This window comes from Phacochoerus africanus, chromosome 5 (assembly GCF_016906955.1).
Source record: "Phacochoerus africanus isolate WHEZ1 chromosome 5, ROS_Pafr_v1, whole genome shotgun sequence".
Classification (NCBI taxonomy): Eukaryota; Metazoa; Chordata; class Mammalia; order Artiodactyla; family Suidae; genus Phacochoerus; species Phacochoerus africanus.
Window position 1 is genome coordinate 1,916,925 of NC_062548.1, and position 18,560 is coordinate 1,935,484.

The 18,560-nt window shown below is 59.8% G+C and overlaps 1 protein-coding gene across 1 annotated transcript in view; it reads left to right on the forward strand.

The window, feature by feature from the left end:
* Window positions 1–18,560, forward strand: part of FAM20C (FAM20C golgi associated secretory pathway kinase) — a 36,299-nt gene that overhangs the window by 13,701 nt on the left and 4,038 nt on the right. Inside the window, exons 4-5 of the mRNA XM_047779347.1 lie at window positions 11,388–11,480; window positions 13,129–13,244. Coding sequence (XP_047635303.1) covers window positions 11,388–11,480; window positions 13,129–13,244 — 209 coding nt within the window. The remainder of the gene's footprint in view (window positions 1–11,387; window positions 11,481–13,128; window positions 13,245–18,560) is intronic.

Below are 18,560 nucleotides of genomic sequence, written 5' to 3' on the forward strand. Positions count from 1 at the left end.
GTCTGTACACGCAGAGCCTGGACAGGTCACAGGCAGTGAAGGCCCTCTGGACCCACTGGATCCGACCGGGCCTGACCCCTCCCCCCTCAGTTGGGGGCGGCTGCTCCCCTCTGTCCTGCTCTGGGCTCCTCGATCAGGAGGGACCTCCATGCGGCCTTGGGGGGTCTGTGTCTGCCGTGGGCCCTGCAGGGAAGCACACCCGATCCTGCCCACCACATGCTTCGCGTTCGTGCCACAGTGTGGGCTCCCCGCACGGTCTCCCCGCAGCCACCAGGTTGGGTCGGGATTCCCAAGCGGCTGCAGTGAGAGCTGTCCCCTCATCCCTTCCAGCTGTTTCACTGCCGCAGCTCCGGGGACAGCCGGTGACCCTGTGGCTGACGTGTCAGGTCGCTTTATTTTTATCACCACCTACTTCAAGGAGGAAGTTGAGGCTCAGAGGTTTTAAATGCAGACGGGGAGTGGCCAGCCGGCCAAGGCTTAGGCCCAGGGCCTCGGACATCAGGTCCCACACCGTCAGGCCAGAGACACCATACATGAAGAGGCTCTAAGTACCTGGATTACTTTGGCAAAGAACAGAAATGTGTGTGTGTGTGCGCACGCGCGCGTGTGCGTATGCGCCTGCGTCTCCCAGAGAACCTGTTCCCGAGCAGCTGTTTTGAGGCCCGGGAATTCCTCGTGGCCGAGCTGCAAACACAGAGGCAGCTGCAGAAATGTTTGCAGACCGAGTCAGTCTTGACGCAGAAACCCGAGCCTCCGGGCCCTGGGAGCATCTGAGAGGCGGAGGTGCCAGAGGGCAGGGCTTGCCTGGTGACTGCCACCTCAGTCTGCAGAACCCCGCTCCGGCTGCAGGCCGAGTTCACGGGGACGGGGCAGGTGGTGTCCTGAGGGGGTCTTGGGGGGTCGGCTCGGAGACTCAGGCCCCCATGGCCTCACTGACCTGCCTGCCTTTCAGTCCCACCAAGGCTTTCCAGCTGGGGCTTGAGCCCTGACAGGCGCCCTCTCTGCTGTCTTCCTGGTTCTTGTGCTGCCTCTGGGTTAGTGACGCGGTGGTGCAGACCCGCTCCCTGGCTGCGGCCCCCTCCACACTAGGGCCCTTGTGGCTGTCGTGAGCATCGGCCCAGAGGCGCCCGTTTTCTGCGACCACGTCGGGTGCGCTGCTCTGAGGCCATCCCAGGGCAGGAGTCGCAAGGGACTTGATTCCGAGGGATCGTCTGTCCTTGACCTCCCAACCCCAGCACTTGATGTGCACAGCCCAGCAGGGGCTCCTGAGAGTTCCCCACGTGGCCCCTGCCCGAAGGAGCAGGACCTCTGAGGGCTGTCCTGGCCGCTGCCGGCGACTGCAGACAGAGAGCATCCAGAGCTGCAGAGCCCAGCCGCCCCAGGTCCGGGTGTGTTGAGGGGTGACTTGCGAGGGCCTGAGTGGGGGGGGGGCTCCCCAGTGGCTGTGTCTGGTCCTTTCGGGGCTCCTTGGTACATTTCCACAGGGCCTCCCCAGACTCCAGGAGTGAAGAGACAGCACGTCTCACGTGGCCACTCAGCCTGCAGCCCCCAGTTGTAGCGCATGCCAATTTTCTCTAATCTCATGGATTATCTTTATAGCCAGAAAACCGTGGGCTTGGTTAATTGAAAAACAAGTAACAACCCATTGCTTTGAGAGACTCACCTGAGCTCGTTGGCAGCAGGACAGTGCGGGCGCCCAGAGGGGGCTCGAGGCAGAGCGGTCAGGACCTCGGCTCACGTGAACGGCCAGGGCCGGCCTCTCTGGCAGTGGAGGTCACGCCAGCTCCCCAAGCGCTGATTCACCATTAGCCAAAGCTGCGTAACTCCGGCGACCACAGGCGTGAACCTTCTTTTCCGGCTGCTTCTCGGCAGCTGGGAATTCCTTTTCCTAACGAGGTCAAAGAAAAAGGAAATTTTTTGTTGTTGGCTGTGTCCATGGCATGCAGCATTCTTGGGCCAGGGATTGAACCTGAGCCCCAGCAGTGACAATGCCAAATCCTTAACCCCTAGGCCACCAGGGAACTCTAAGGAAATTATTAACAAGTCTACAGCAGCTGCAGAGAACCCGGCAGGGAGATGGGTACATGGTAAGAATGTAGTAAACCCTGCAGAGATGGCAGCTCTGGGCCAGGGCCCCGCTTCACCGCCTCAAACAAGTGGGGGCTGCACCATCTCCCAGGCCCAGGCCGCCCAGCCTCGGCAGGAGTTGGAGTGTCTGCAGCTGTTTGACCCCTTGGGCTTTTTCACACTCCCGAAAGGAAACGTTGCAGACTTAAGATCGCCTTAAAAAGCCTGGAGGATGCGCTGGAATCAGCCCCTGCACTCTGCATGTAGTTTGTTTTTCCTGCTGGAGGGAAAACAACCTCACAGCGGCAGCCTCGGTGCTAAATATTCAATCCATGGTCTAGAGCGTAGATTTGGGGCATCGTTTTCTTGCCGTGAATAAAGTGATGAGCGACAGGGGCTTAAATACAGAAAGAGGGGGGCAGCTGTGTCTGGGGCATGCATTTGCACCCTAATTTCATTCCTGAGTCATGTTCCCCAGTGCTGGCTGAGCTGACAGGATGGTAATTAAAACACAGAAGGTCTTAAACTTTGAAAGCAAATCTCTCCCCCACTTTGCTTTGGCAAAATCCGGTCTAAATCATCACAGTGGTTTTCAAATGGAAAGGACGTCAGACTTTCTTCGCAGGTTCAGATCTTCGAATGGTTTTTAAATTGTTTTCATTACATTGATCCGAAGAGGTGTGAGTCTCTCCCAAGTTAATTTTTCCACTCACCCATAGACCTGAGTGACTTTTTGTTTTTTGTTTTTTTTTGTCTTCTTGCCTTTTCTAGGGCTGCACCCACGGCATATGGAGGTTCCCAGGCTAGGGGTCTAATTGGAGCTATAGCTGCCGGCCTATGCCAGAGCAACACGGGATCCGAGCCGCGTCTGCAGCCTACACCACAGCTCACGGAAACGCCAGATCCTTAACCCACTGAGCAAGGCCAGGGATCAAACCCGTGACCTCATGGTTCCTAGTCGGATTTGTTAACCACTGAGCCACGACGGGAACTCCGACCTGAGCAACTTCTGTCTTGCGTCCCACGTGTTGGAGAAGGGCCTCTGCTGACCACGTGGGTCTGGCCCGGCCCCGCTTCCCAGCACATGGCACACTGCCTGCATCGCATTTACACTGGGAGCAGAGCCGGGCCAGGCCGGGGGTTGTAACCTTTGTCGCCCCCGAGTCTGTGGTCTCTCAGGGCAGAGGCCCTAGATGCCGAGTACATTTTCTGCTGAGTCAGCATGGCCTCAGGTGTGGGACAGCAGGTGCGGGAGCAGGACAGGTGTGGCTGCCCCCCTGGTGGGGACTCCCCCCCACCTCCCCACAACCGCGCACCCCCCCCCATCCTGTCCTGACCTGTCCGAAGCAGCCGAGGCCTGAGGACTCGCCATTTCAGATCCCTCGGTCCGTCCCGGAAGGACGGGTGGACGCAGGTGCCAGAGGTTCTGAATAAGATGAGCTGTTTTGCCCACCCCCGCAGGGGCCAGGACAAGCGATGCCAAAATTAGCAGGAGATCCTGACGGAAAGGTCTTGAGAAGGGACTGCCAGGGAGCGGCCTCCCCCCACCCAGAATGTCTCCCAGCTGAGAACCTGGTATTAAGAGCTGAATATATCTCCTTAATGACAAGGTGGTTGCCTTCTGCGGGGTGAACGAGGGGAAGGTTGCCTGACACCGAAAGCCTGGTTTCTGCCTCCTCGCCTGTGCTGCGTGTGTCAGGGCCACTGCGCCTTTCAGAGGGAGAAACGTCTGCCCCCAGGCATCAGGCCGCCTGCTTAGGACAGAGGTCTTGCAGACGTGGTGGAGTCAGGCTCTGCGATGAGGGGTCACCTTGGCTCTCGGGGGGCCCTAAGTGCAGTCACTTGTTCCTGGGTTTGGATGCAGAAGCAGGAGGGATGTGAGGATGGGGGCAGAGCTGGGGGCCGAGGAAGCTGGAAGAGGCTGGAAGCCTCCCCCCACCCCAGTCCCTGGGGGAGCGTGACCTGCCCACACCTTGACTTTGGATCCTGGTCCCCAGCACTGGACAAAGTCCTGTGTGTAAGGCACACTGCCGGCTCTCCGGTCCACAAGCCCCGGCCCGCTTTGCCGCTTCCCGGGGGTGACCTGGCCCCAAGCCTCGCCTGTGAGATGGGCCTGGTGACACTGCCTGCCTTCCAGTGTCGTGGCGACTGTGAGTCAGTGTGGCTGGAGCTCTGACAATGGAGCCGGGCCCTGGAAGGTGCTATCGGGTGTTTGCTGTCATTACTAACTTCCTGAACATCGGGTAGAAGAGGGTCCCGGGAGGCTGGGTGCCCGGGGACCCTGGGGAGCCCCGAGTCTGTGTGAGCATCTCCGGTCACAGTGCATTCCTGGCGGAACTGGACCTGCAGGTGACAGGCTGGTAGCGGCTCTCCCTCGGCCTCCGAAGTGCTCTCTCTGCCCCTCTTGCCGAGTCTGGCGTGGTGGTGCTTCTGCGTGACGTACAAAGGATGTGTGTGGCCCCCTCTCTCTGGGCCTCAGCTGCCCATCTGGGCTTAGGATATAGAAAAGCGACGTGACAGCTGTCTGTGCCCCAAGCAGTTGCTCAGCTGCCCTTTCTCCAGAGCCGGGCCGTTTGCTGTTGCTTCTTTCCTGGCTCCTCCATCCCCACCCACTGACCTCAGCCTGGCTGTCCCTGCCTGGCCACCCAGGTGGGCGTTGGCCCGCCCATATGGGACCATCTTCCCCGCTCTGCACAGGCTGGCGGGGCAGCCAGCAGTCCGGGTTGGGGAGTGACAGCGGGTCTCTGCTCCCCCTGGGGGCGTCACCCCTGCTTCGCAGAGGGCACTGTGGGTGCACCTGCTCTGTCAGCCAGGACAGGCCTGGATGATGTGCAGACCCCTCTCCAGCAATTATTTTCCCCAGGTGACCACTCCTCCCGCCAGCCCCCGTCTCAATCCAGAGGCCGCTTGGATTGAAGCAGGGCCTCGGCCCTGAATGCTCGGCCCAGCGTCCTGCCCCTCTGTGGACAAGCTGAGGCCTCTCTTATGGGTTGGGTCCTGTCCGTCAGGTGGGGACACTTCACAGGGCGTCCCAAGGACTCGAGAGAATACAGGGCAAGAGCTCAGTGGGACCCTGGGCTTAGAGGAACAGGCGGGTAAATGTTGGCTTTTATCCCTTCACAGGTTTGGTCATAAACTGCCAATTTGTTCTATTTTTAACCAAAGCAAAAGTTTTCTGTTTTCCCACAAGTTAACGCTGAGATGTTGCAGTAACATGGGAAGAGTCAGGGGCGTTTGTCTACGGGCGTGGGCGAGTGGCCTGACGGCGGTGATGGGGGGACAGTGGCTGAGGCGTGCAGGGGCTGGGGGACGGGACACTGATGGGACGGTCCTTCCACTGGGAGCCGCCGCCTTTCGTGGGGACGCATGGATGGTCCCTGCGGCCCCTGCCCCCTGTGCGCCTAGACACCTGACCAGCATCTTCTGGCCTGATGACGGTGCCTAGAGGCCGTTTGGATCCAGAGGAAAATACAGACTCTTAGGACCTATAACTGGAGTCGTGTCTGACTTTAGGGGCCCGAAGAAAGGGCCGGGATGGCTCAGACGACGGTTCCTAAGCCAGGACCTGCCATTTCCAGACGGTGCCTCTGCAGGCGTCCCTTGCCCTTCCCTGACCTCAGTGTGTGTGCCGTTAAAACGAGGACAAGGATCAGGGCAGGGGCTCCCCCAGGATGCATCGTGCCGCCCAGGGGTGGCACGCGTGTGTTGGATGCTACCTGTCACCTTCCACGAAAACAGGTTCCTTCCCCCCCAAACCCTCTGCGTAATACGTTCAGCATGACCAGATCTGGAGGAAACGGACCGAATTTCACAACCGTTCCAAGGCTGCTAACTCACTGTTCTTTATGTGCTCTGGAGTTGCCAGAGGCTCTGTATTCGCTTCCTGTTGCTGCTATAAAAACATTACCACGAATTTAGTGGCTTAAAGCAACACAAGCTTGTTCTCTCACAGTTCTGGTAGGTCTGAAATGGATCTGTGGCTGTGGGCTTCTAGAGGCTCTGGAGAGGGTGGGCTTCCGCCGAGGCAGCGTCTCTAGAGGCTGGAGGAGGAAATGCACTTTCCTCCCAGCCTCCAGCCTCAAAGCCCTCAGCGCGGCCCCCTGTGCCCTGAGCCCTCCCTGGGCCTCCCGCTCCTGAGGACCCCTGTGATGACAGTGGGCCCATCCAGGTACCCAGGACGATGGTCCCAACTCAAGGCCCTTATTAACGAAGTCGCATCAGCAGAGTTCCTCTTGCCGTGCAAGGTCGCACAGTCACAGGTTCTGGGAACTGAAATCATAATTTCTGGGGAGAGGCCAGCAGAGGCGTCACTCTCACCTTGTGTGGGTGACCACGTGGGCTCTTACTGTGCTTCCTTCTGAGCCAAGGGAAGTCCTTCTAAAGGAAGGGGGCTGGGGCTTGGTCAGCTCTGCGGAGGCAGGAGAGGGAACGTAGACGTGCAGGTGTAGGAGCCCCCAAAACTGGTCCCGAGCAGCCTCGCACAGGGTTCAGCAGACTGCAGCTTCGGGGTGTCAGGAGACCTCACTCTCAGTGCCTGCTTCCTGTGCCCTGTGGGGCTTTGCATGACCCTCCTTCCTGCGAGAGGACGAGGAGCCAGAATGCCCCTTCCCACCCCCACCAGCTTCTGCCTGTCCTTTTTAATCCCAGTCGCTACCGCCCAGGCCATCGTTCACTTAAATCGGTGCCTAATCCACGGTGCGCCTCCTTCCTCAACTGCTGTTTTACAGGGAATTGGCCTTCAAACCTTTTCACTGTCCCTCTGGCAGGCCTCAGCCCAGGGCGCCCGGGTGACCTCTGAGGCAGGGCCCAGGGCCTCCAGGTGCTGACTGCTCCTGTGTGTGGGGCGGTGGCCCCAGGAATCTGCCCCCTCCCTGGTCCCTCAGGGTCTCAGCAGGCCCGGGGGAGGGAGTAGCTCCTGGCACCATGCTCCCCGGTGCCCTTCCAGGAACCGCTGGTGCTCAGCCAACCCCATAGGATGCGATAGCATCTCCTTCCTTCCACCTCTCTGCCCCGCCCCCAAGGAGCCTGAGGGGGCCCTGCCCTCCCCACACCTGAGCGCACCTCCGCCAGGACACCTGGAGGAAGGAGAGGCCGCTGGGCAACTGCGTTCAGCTGAGCCCCGTCTCCTGCCTGGTGCACTGGGTTTGGTACTTTTCCAAAGTGTTTTCCCCAGAGGGCTGGGTCAGGGGCAGCCCCTGCCCCCCAGTGCAGCCCTGGAAGTGGCAGGAAGGTGGCTGGGCCCCTGCAGAGGGGAGCAGGTTCTCCACCCCGCCCGGTGCAGGGAAAGAAATCCCAGGTTCCCCAGGGGGCTGGCTACCAACCTCTGGCTCCTCAGGATGCCCCCTTGCTGCCCCCACAGCAGATACATGCAGTTCTGAGACCCCGGAGTTCTCCTGGGTGCGGGCGGGCGGGCGGGCTGTCTGCCACCGTGAGGAAGAGCCGCTTCCCGTCATCAGCCCGGGGGTGGTGTCACCTGAAAACCCTGAGGTGGGAAATGGAGGGAATCAGGAGCTGCTCTGGAACCTGGTCATGCCCAGGAGGTGGCTGGGCTTTTCCCAGAGCTGCAGGGCTCAAAGCCACCTGCATTTCAGATGTGTGACCTGCTCAGAAGGGTGGGCCAGGCTGAGCGAGAGGGAATAAAGGCCAGAGCCTTAGTGGTGGTGATGATGGGGTGGTGATGGAGGTGATGATGGGGGGGTGGGGGTGGGGGGGTGATGGGGGTGGGGGTGGGGGTGGTGACAACCCAGCTAAGGAAGTGGGGGGTGAAGGTCCACTGGGAGGGCAGGCAGAGCCCTGTTGCGCCAGGGGAGCTGTGGGCGCAGAGCCCGGGAGAGAGCAGGAAGAAGGACCTGGGCCCCCCGACTTTCTCCCCAGTGAGGCTAGGCAGGCAGATGGAGGGACAGGGAGAGGGAGCCGAGAAAGGCGTCCGATGGATCCGCCCTGTCCAGGACGGTAGCCACGGCCACATGCACCTGTTTACACGTAGGCTAATTAGAATGAACCCCGAACGCCGCTCCTGAATCACTGGCGGATTTCAGGGGCCCCATGCTGGGTTTGCTGGGCGACGGGAGGCTGGTCTACTGGTTCAGAAAGTCCCACTGGGCCAAGCCGGGCCAGGAGGGAGTTTAGGCCACATGCAGGCCACGCCGAGGAGCAGATTCAGGGTGGACGAGGAAGGCCCCTGCCCTGAAAGCCAGGAGGGGGCTGTGCATGGCCCACAGTGACCTACCTTTTTAGGGGTCTGCCCCGGGGGCTGGTGGTGACGTGTCATGTACGTTCCAAAGAGAAGAATTCTTAATTCCATCACAGACTGAAGAAAAAGAAAAAAGGCCAAGGGTGGGGGATGGAGTTCGCCGCAGAAGCGATTGGGAAGCCCTGCCTGGGGGTGGCGTTCTGGAGCTTGTGCGCATTTGAGGCTCACAGGAGTTCTGCGGAAAAGCAGTCTGGCTTGAATCTGTACCACCCCCTTTCCAGTTAAAACATTAACGTCTGTGGAACCAGTGTTGTGCGGAGAGCGCTGCTGGCCCAGGAGTTCTCAGTTGAGTCAGTGACACCATTTCAACCTCAGAAACACACGGCCCTTGAGCAGCTACGCCCAGGGCCTTGGGCGGCATCCAGTGAGAGAGGCTCACATATTTGGTTTGACCCCCAGTGTTTTTACAAAATGAAACTGAGGGAGATCCCGACGTGGCTCAGCAGAAACAAATCTGATTAGTAACCATGAGGACAAAGGTTCGATCCCTGGCCTCGCTCAGTGGGTTAAGGATCCGGCATTGCCATGAGCAGACACGGCTCCAATCTGGCATTGCTGTGGCTGTGGTACAGGCCAGCAGCTGCAGCTCCGATTCGATCCCTAGCCTGGGACCCTCCGTATGCCATAGGTGTGGCCCTAAAAAGACAAAAACAACAACGAAGAAGAAGAGAAACTTAGTTGCCAGCATTTAAAACCCAGGAGATTCCACCAGTCTCAGAAGTCGTGGGCAGCAGGGCCTTCCTTTCTGTTGTGGCACAGACACTGCTGGGGGTGCCCCCATCCTGTTTGCCAGCCCCTGCAGTGTCTGTGCCACCTCAAGCTTGGCCGCTCTGCAGGTAGGTGGCGGGCACCTGGTTCACCAGCAGCCGCCTGCAGGGTGTTCCTTCGTGGCTCTCAAAGGGTCTGGGGCGAGGCCAGAGTTCTGCCCAGGCCAGAGGGGCACCAGCTGGGATCGTGAACGATAGTCTGTCCCCAGTGTCATAAGCTGGTTCCTGGAAGGGCTGATTCAGGTGACGGTGGTTCAGGGAAGTGTGGAGAAAGGGGCGTGTCTGCCAGGAGCCCTGAGAGCAGGCGGGCAAGGGAGGGACCCACCGGGGGACGTGCCACCTGCTGGCCTGCAGCCTGGGTCTGGGCCATCCTGCGAGGCCTCCCGTCCCGGAGAGTGGCTCTCCGGCCCTCAGTCCTCAGCCCTGAGCCCATACGTGGCTTGTGTGTTTAGCAGTGATGCCGGCTGGCAGTGGGGATGGCCTGCTTACGGGTGCCCTTGCAGACTTCAGCTGCCTTTTAGAGAATAAGGACCCAGACGGGGGAACCAGGTTAGGGACAGTGACCTGGGGAGATGTGGTGAGTCTGTCCCTGGAGACGTTCAAGCCTGGATCGGCTATCTCCGCCTTGCATGGGGGGTGGAGGGGGGGTGGGCTCGATCACATGAGGCCCTGGATTCTGCTCTGTGTTTCCCGGCTTCGGAAGTCTGCCTCTTTTGGTAAATTCTCCTTAGGTTGAGGGCTGACTCGCCTTCCTGGCCGGTGCCGCCAGAAGCTGAGAAGGTGGAGGCAGAGGAAAGGGGGAGGCAGAGGCAGGGAGATTGGAGGCTGGGAAGGGGGGAAGCAGGGTGAGGAATGACCCTAGATCTCATTGCAGGAGCCTGTTTGCTCCCACACAACTCTGGACTGTGGCAAACATACTGGACTGTTGAGGTCAAGCCCTATGTTTGCCCCTGGGCTCAGAGTGACACCAGCCTTGGGAGAGTCTTGCATGTGCCCTCCTGTCCTGTGGCCTCTGACCCCATGGCCTCTGGTCCCGTGGCTTCCCATCCCATGGCTGGGCGGAGGGGCGAGCATTACTCCCTCCGGACTGTCCGCACTCACGGTGGGCTGGGGAAGTCAGGGCCATGGAGTCCAGGGAGGGCCGGGCTGTGCTCCCCTCACCACGCACTGCCCTGGGGTAGCCAGCCCTGCTTGGAGCACCTCGTGGTCCAGCGGGGCTTCCTGGTGGCAGTGTGGGGCAGAGCACCGGGCCAGGAGGCCGGCCCAGCGGCGGCTGTGCTCGGGGAGGCTTTTGAAGGAGCGGGCCGTCGGGTGCAGGTGGAAAGGACTTGCCTTGAGAGCTTAACAGGCAGTGTCACACATGCAGAGTGTGGGCCGGGGCTGCAGGCCTTGTCAGAGCCTTTACAGTGCTTACCTGGGCTCCAATACCCAAACTCCAAACTGCCCTGAGGACTCCCTTTGTGCGGGGAGCCCCTGGGCCTGGCGGGTGGAACACCCACGTGGGAAGGAGGACAAGGCTCTGGGAGACGCGGTGGGAAGATGGTTCTAGGAAGACGAACAGCACAGACAGCAGAGCGGCAGCCTCGGTTTCTGCTCAGAGAGACCGAGGGTACGGGGAAGGGGTGGAGGCAGGACGTTCGGTCCTAAACGCGGGGTGCCCTGGGGGACATGGGACACGGTCACCTTGTGGACTTCAGAACCGGGTCCTGCACGCCTCAGGCCTCCTGTGCGCCCCCAGGGAGCCCACTGTCCAGGTAGCGCCAGGCGCTGACGGCAGGTTGGGGTCAGTTTGCACAACCTTGACGCGGCCTCCAGCTCGCTCAGGGGGGGCTCCTCGGCTGCCCCGCCACCCCCTCCGCAGCCTCTTGGGCGAACATTCGATGGCCTGGAAGGGGGGGTGCTGATCGTTTAATAACCAGCCCCGTGGGGAAGCCTGGTGGGCAGGGTCTGTGGTTTCCACGGGGCAGACACTTCCTCCGTGGCATGAGGTCACCGAGGTGGGCTGGGAACAGGTGCCCCAGCACCAGTCTCCATCCGCAAACGGAGGAGCAGGCTCAGCTCAGGAAACGGCAGGCGAGTGAAATGGCTGGGGTTTATTCCTGCTCAAGTGCAACGTGTTAAATTCTAAGTTTATAAACTTAATTTTTAATGATGACTATGTTTAAAGACTCCCTGAATCCATGGGAATTTGACCGTCGGCTCCCAGGAGCTGGTGTGAGCCTCATGCCTCCTTTTTTTTTTTTTTTTTTTTTGCTGGAGGTTTTCTCAGTGATAAACTTCTCTTGTCCCGTTTCCTCCAGGCAAACGAGGGAGCAGGAGACCCCGCCTGACTTCTTCTATTTCTCCGACTACGAGCGGCACAATGCGGAGATCGCTGCCTTCCACCTGGACAGGTGAGCCCTCCTGGCGTTGTCACCCACGGAGTGCCCTGCGGCGTGCCCGGCCGACAGGAGATGCTCAGGTGACCAGGCAGAGGGGCCATCCAGAGTAGAGGAGCGAAAAGAGCCAGAAGGACCGAGTGTTGTGAGTTTTAACTCGGAGACTCGCAGGGTGTCCACCTGTCTGGGGAGATGGAAAGTCCTGAGTCTCGCAAAACTGGGCCCCGCGCTCCGTGCTCCCCGGTCTCCGGGAGGCTCTGCCCAGCAGAACATGACTTCAATTGTGGCTCCGCATGGCCCCCGATGCTGGGGAGGTGGGCAGGTGGCCGATGAGTGGCCGTGTGGCATGGATTCTGAGTTCTGCCCCCGCCAGGGTCCATGGCCTGGCTCTGGCCAGCCCCAGGGGTCCAGGGGGTCTGGAGGTCCCAGCCTTCCCATCCACCTTGCAGGCCCTGACCAGATGGCAGGGCTAAGCTTTGTGCTTGTGTGACTGGGGCTGCAGCATCGGCATCACTCAGGCTGGTTAGAACACAGAATTCAGGGTCCTCCCCAGACCAGAGCTCAGAATCTTCATTTTAACAAGATCCCAAGTGGTGCGTGCTCTTTCAAGCTCGAGAGGCTGGGGATTTTTTTTTTCTTCTGTCTTTTTGTCTTTTTTTGGGCCGCTCCCGCGGCATATGGAGGTTCCCAGACTAGGGGTTGAATCGGAGCTGTAGCCACCGGCCTACGCCAGAGCCACAGCAACGCGGGATCCGAGCCGCATCTGCAACCTACACCACAGCTCATGGCAACGCCGGATCCTTAACCCACTGAGAAATGCCAGGGATCGAACCCGCAATCTCCTGGTTCCTAGTCGGATTCGTTAACCACTGCGCCACAAGGGGAACTCCAAGGCTGGGGATTTTTAAAGATCAGAATCTTATGCGGTGGCCACAGAAATCCCTGAGTCAAGTTTTTAACAATTTCCTTCGTTAAGAACAGCCCAAACCCAGAACAGGGTCTCTGTAGAAAAATGAGAGTTGCCCCAAAGCCTGAGGGCTGCTCAGTAGAAAAGGGGGCCTGTTTACAGCCCAGGTGAGATGTGGGCACAGCCCAGCTGTCTGACTGCCTCTGGGGGCAAAAAAGGCTCACATCCCTCGCCCCATTTCATCAAGCCTGAAGCAGGCCTGCCGTTCGCTTCAGAAACACCTCCCCTGTGGGAGTTCCCATCGTGGTGCAGCAGAAACGAATCCGACTAGGAACCAGGAGATTGCGGGTTTGATCCCTGGCCTCGCTTGGTGGGTTGAGGATCCTGCATTGCTGTGGCTGTGGTGTAGGCCGGCAGCTGTAGCTCCAAATTGATCCCTAGCCTGGGAACCTCCATATGCCATGGGTGTGGCCCTAAAAAGAAAAAAAAAAAAGAAAAGAAACGGCTCCCCTGAAAAAAGATGATTTGGGTTTTGTTTTAACCTCAGGCCTGAGGTGGGGGCGTGACTTAGTTGCCTGGGCACTTGGTGGGGGGCTGATGCTCTGCCACCTTCCACCCTGGTGAGTCCATTTCTGCTGGTCAGTGCCCGCACGGCAGAGCCCCGGGCCCTGAGCAGGGCCTAATGGACAAGAGTGAGGCGTCCATTCAGCTCCAGTGGGCACAGAGGTGAGGGCCCCATCTCTGTCCTTCCACCAGGATCCTGGACTTCCGCCGGGTCCCTCCTGTGGCCGGCAGGATGGTCAACATGACCAAAGAAATCCGGGACGTCACTCGGGACAAGAAGCTGTGGAGAACCTTCTTCATTTCCCCAGGTAAGCTCACCTCCCAGGTACGCTCACCTCCCCAGGTAACCTCACCTCCCCAGGTAACCTGCCCTTGTGCTACCATGTTCCCTCACTCTAAAAGCTGCCAAAATGTGCTCGGTCGTCCCGACTCCATCCCCTGGGCTGGTACAGAGGTTGTTTCTTTTTTCTTTTCCCTTTTTGTCTTTTTAGGGCTGCACCCACTGCATATGGTGGTTTCCAGGCTAGGGGTCAAATCGGAGTTGCAGCCGCTGGGCTACACAACAGCCACAGCAATGCCAGATCTAAGCCGCGTCTATGACCTACACCACAGCTCACAGCAATGCCGGATCCTTAACCCACTGAGCGAAGCCAGGGATCGAACCCACAACTTCATGGTTCCTAGTCAGATTCGTTTCCAATGCACCATAATGGGAATTCCCAGAGGTTGTTTCTGCTTTAGAAAACTCCCAGCATCTCGAGAAGTCTTCTCCAGGTGGTCTAGCCAGAGGGGACCTCTGTTCCCTGAACTCCCCTAGATTGAGAAGCACCCTAGCAAGACCCTTACATAGTGGCAGGTCCTCCCCGTCCTCCATTGTGTGCTGTCCAGAGAGCGGCTGTTTCCCCTGGCGCCTGGAGGCCTGGCCCGGGTCCGCCTCCAGATCCCAGCGCAGTGGGGTGCTGACAGTGATGCAGACACAGGCACACCAGGCTGAGGCACCTGGCCCGGCTGGTTTCAGATCTGGCACTGGGGGCTCCACAGCACCTCCTCTGGGCCAGGCCCTGTACTGCTCTGCTCTGGGTGCCTCCCTTGGCCTGAGCCGTGGGGAGCTCCTTCTGCATCCAGGGACTTTTGTCACTTAAGTGTCTGGGGACCTCTTGAGGTGTCCCTATGATGCTGGCAAAGGGGTCAGTGACCCAGCGGGGCCACTGAGACCCTCCCATAGTGAGGACCCCCTCTCGCTGCCCACGCTGCAGGAGAGCCTCGGCCTCGCCTGCACCCACCCTGGCTAGTCCACGCAGACAGGTGTCCACGCGAGGCCCTTGACCGGCTGTGTCGGAGACCTGCTGGCGTATCAACGCCGGACTAGAAGCTCCTTTCCTGTGGACCAGTGTTCAGTCTGACGCTCGGGTCCAGGGCGCTGAGGGCCTCGTCCTCCTCCACGCGGAGCCCGTCAGAAGGATGCAGGACAGAAATGCCCCGAGAGGCAGGAGGGCCACGGTCCCTTTTCCGTCAGGGTCTCGCCCACGTGACCAGAAACCAAGGGGCCGCACGAGAGCCTGTGTGTCAGGAGGGAACCTGGAGGGCCTGCGGGTCGGCCTCTCCTGAGCCTGGGCCGCGCGGCCCGGGGACGGGGTGGCCTGGGCTGCGCACATGGCCTGGGCTGCGCACATGGCCTGGGCTGCGTGACTCGGCCACAGAGGCAGGAGCCCCGATCCCTCACTTGGGCTGGCCTGTCGTCCCTGGGCCCCCGTTTGTAAAGAGTTTATTGAAGTTCGGAGTCAGAAGCTTTGCTGCACCTGGAATGGCCCCCCCAGTCCAGGGGGTGACCACGTCCATCCCCCAAAGCCCCCTCCTGCCCCTGTGCCCCAGACGGCCTGTGATATGCCCGCTATCTGTGGATGGCGCTGTTTCGTCCGCAGTTTTCTGGGAGTGGGGGGGGGTCTCCGTCTTCTCTCACACGATGGCACCTGAGCTGCTGCCCAGCCCAAGTTTTCTCTTTCATTTCCGGGCTCTCCCACCGTACAGCATCGTCCTGTGTCTCCCCACGGCTGATGGGCCCTGAACACGGGACGAAGTAACGTGCCCACAAGATGTGGCGTCCGGGGCCGGAGTTTAAATCTCAGAACGGGAAACCAATCAAGGCGTTTCTCTGTTGCATTTTGCTTCCTCTGGCGCAGAGGGGCCTCCGTGCCGACGAGCCGGGTGGCGGTCTCATGGGGAAAGGCAGCCTAGGACTGGGATCTGACGGAAAGGAACGGAGAGGAACGGGGGCTCCTTTCTCCAGAAAGACGGGAGTCCAGTGTGTGTCGGCACCGCTGGTCACCCTGGTTGTCTCTCTGCTGCGGCCGATTCCAGCCTTGGTGTCCGTCCAGCTCCTGGCTGCTCTCACAAGAGTCCTGCCTGGTGCCCGAGGCTCGCCCCCGACCCCCGGCTCGCTGTTCTCAGAGCAGCCCGGCTGCAGGCTCAGTGGTGCCTGCTGCTTCTCACGCCCACCCTCTCAGCCCAGACTGTGTCTGTTCCCACCGCCCCTGCTCTGGCAGCCAGATTTCTCCCTGAAAGCCTTTGGAAATGTTTGGCTCTCTCTATAGCAGCAGGAGAGCGGGAGCCAGCTCGGATCTCGTGTGAGAAAAGGAGACCTCCTTGGACTCATGGGGGCCGTTTTTGTTTTGCTTGTGCGTCTGCACCCATCAGAGGCCACAATTGCTGGAGGGGCAAGCTTTGCTGGAGACTGTGACCCAGGCCACCTCCCTTCTGCCTCCAGGGACCTGAGCAGCTCTGCTCTGGCATCAGTCACCACGGGGAGATCTGGGCGGCCACAGAGGGCAGGGCACCCAATAAAGTGGGAGGAGGTGGCCGGGCAGCGGGAGCGTGACGCCCCAGAGCTGCGTGGAGGCTCCAGGCAGAGCTTGGGTCCATAGAAGACGTTTCTCGTGCTTTTCCAGCAAGTTTCTGCGGAGGTGTCTCACACCCCAAGAGCTGCCTTGTGTGACCCCACCCCCACCCCCGCCGGAGCCTCTTCTGCGCCCCCAGCCACTCATCCCTGCTTTAAATGGACTCTTTTCCTGCTGCGTCGGCCAGGGCTGGCTGGGTGGTCCCTGGGCCTCTGTTCACACCTGTGGCCACACGGAGGGCCAGAAGCTGCACCCCAGGATCCTCAGGCCCCTCCCAGTGGCCCCGCCCCCCTGCTGTCGGCAACCCCCTGAACCTGCAGAAAAGGGCCTGCCTGCCTGCCCCTCTGGGCCCCTCCAGCAGCGAATGTTGGTGAAACTGACAGTATTAACGGCCAGAACCCAGACTGGGACTTGAACCCACGGTTTTAAATTAGAATCACTCACCCTGTGTCTGGACCCCCTGAGTCCAGGTTCTCCATGCTTCTGCACAGAAGGAATTCAGCGAGATCATGTGTTAGGAAGGGACGCTTGTGAGAGATGCAAGCGGGCAGGTGAGGAAGCTCTGCCCGAGGATCCGCTGGGCCACAGTCTTATCCTCCAGGGGGAGCAGGGGTCGGAAAAGCCCACCTCTTCCTTTCTGGGAGCAGCAGCTCCTCCTTCGCATCCAGCAAGCTGTGTATTCAGATCAGCTGAAGGTCCTCAAACTCCCGCCCTTGGCCTGAATCTAAACCCGCAGGCCTTGTCCCACCCCCACCCAATGACCCGAGGCCATTCCCTAGTTAAGCAAGCCTGCCTTTTCCTGAACTTACTCTGGGTTCCCGGCATCCCCCAGGTGTCCCTCTTTATCTGTGATCCCCTCTTGGGAGTTCTACAATCACCTGTGCCTGCTCTGTCCCTAACAGTGGGACCCCCAGTCCTCACAGAGGCCTGGCCCCTCCCAGGGCACTGCCCTTGCCGCCGGGGCTTCAGGTCACTGGAGCAGGCAGGCCCTCCCAGGGCCCTGGCCGCAGCCCCAGCTGTCTATCACCTGTCTGTCACACCTTTCCCTGGGGTTAACTGAGTTTAACGCTCAGCCTCAAAGCTCAGCTTCAAAGCTGCTGCACCCAGGTTCAGAGGGGACAGAGGCTCAGAGAGGTCAGGAGCCCGCCCAAGGCTGCACAGCTAGGACACAAGAGGCCATGGGCTTTCAGAGCCCCACCTCAGACGTCCCTTTAGAGAGCAGATTTGGATCTTTGATGCGGGCTCAGGAAATGCCTCCCTTTTCACGTGAATGCACCTAAAGCCGGGCGTAGGTTGTTAGAGCAATGAATTCCAGAGCTCAGAGAAGGATTTCCTCCTGAAAACGGGGCTGTGATGGTGCAGCTGTGGGCTGAGATGGAGCTGTGCTGATGCAGACGAGATCTCAGGCGGAGCTTTCTTTGGTCCCCGACAGTCATTCCCTAGCACCGGCACTGGGTCCTGACAGGAGGGAGGGGCGGGGACGGGGTTTGCTGTGGCTCCCATCCTGGCTGAAAATGCACAGTTGGAGGGTTCCCGAGCCTCCGTTTTGACTCCGAGGGGCTGTGGCTGCCTCCTGTGGCCAGAGAAGGACACGTGTGTCCCGGGTGGGCAGGACGTGCAGCAGGAGGGGGACCCTGGTCTGGCATCCGGCCGTTTTGCACAGGGAAGGGGCTCGCAGCGGGGCCTGGGCTCCAGCCCCACATTTCTTGTTTTTGTTTGTTTTTGTCTTTTTGCCATTTCTTGGGCCGCTCCGCGGCATATGGAGGTTCCCAGGCTAGGGGTCAAATCAGAGCTGTAGCCACCGGCCTACACCGCAGCCACAGCAACGCGGGATCCGAGCCATGTCTGCGACCCACACCACAGCTCACAGCAACACCAGATCCTTAACTCACTGAGCGAGGCCAGGGATCGAACCCACGTCCTCGTGGTTCCTAGTTGGATTTGTTAACCACTGAGCCATGACAGGAACTCCTGGCCCCACGTTTCTGCACACCCAGGCTCTCTGGGTTTGCTGTCCCAGCAGGCGGGAGGTGACTGAACATGAGAAGAGGTAAACGCGCCTGGGGACCCTGCATGAGGTGCACCCCCCTCCTGGGGTGTGATCCACGTGCCCTAAACCCACACTTGAAGTGTGCAGCTCAGTGGTTTGGGGCACATTCTCAATGCTGGGCAACAGTCACCACTGTCAGATTCCACAACATTTGCTCTGCCCCAAGAGAAGCCCATCCCTTGGAGTTCCCGTCGTGGCGCAGTGGTTAACGAGTCGGACTAGGAACCATGAGGACGTGGGTTCGATCCCTGGCCTCGCTCAGCGGGTTAAGGATCTGGCGTTGCTGTGAGCTGTGGTGTAGGTCGCCGATGTGGCTCAGATCCCGTGTTGCTGTGGCTCTGGTGTAGGCCAGCGGCTACAGCTCTGATTCAACTCCTAGCCTGGGAACCTCCATGTGCCGCAGGAGTGGCCGAAGAAATGGCAAAAAGACAAAAAAAAGAAGAAGAGAAGTCCATCCCTGTTCAAGGTCACCCCCACTGCCCCCTGCCCCCCCCTCCGGCCCCAGCAGCCACCAGTATTTCCCTGTGGATTTGCCTGCTCCCAGTGCTTCACGTACGCCGTGTCTGGCTTCGTCCACTGGGGGTGACGTTTGTGGTTCGTGCTTGTCGGAGCCGGTGTTGTAATTGGCTCCTTTTACGGTTAAATGCCGCTCCACTGTGCGGATGTAGCACCCTGTGCCT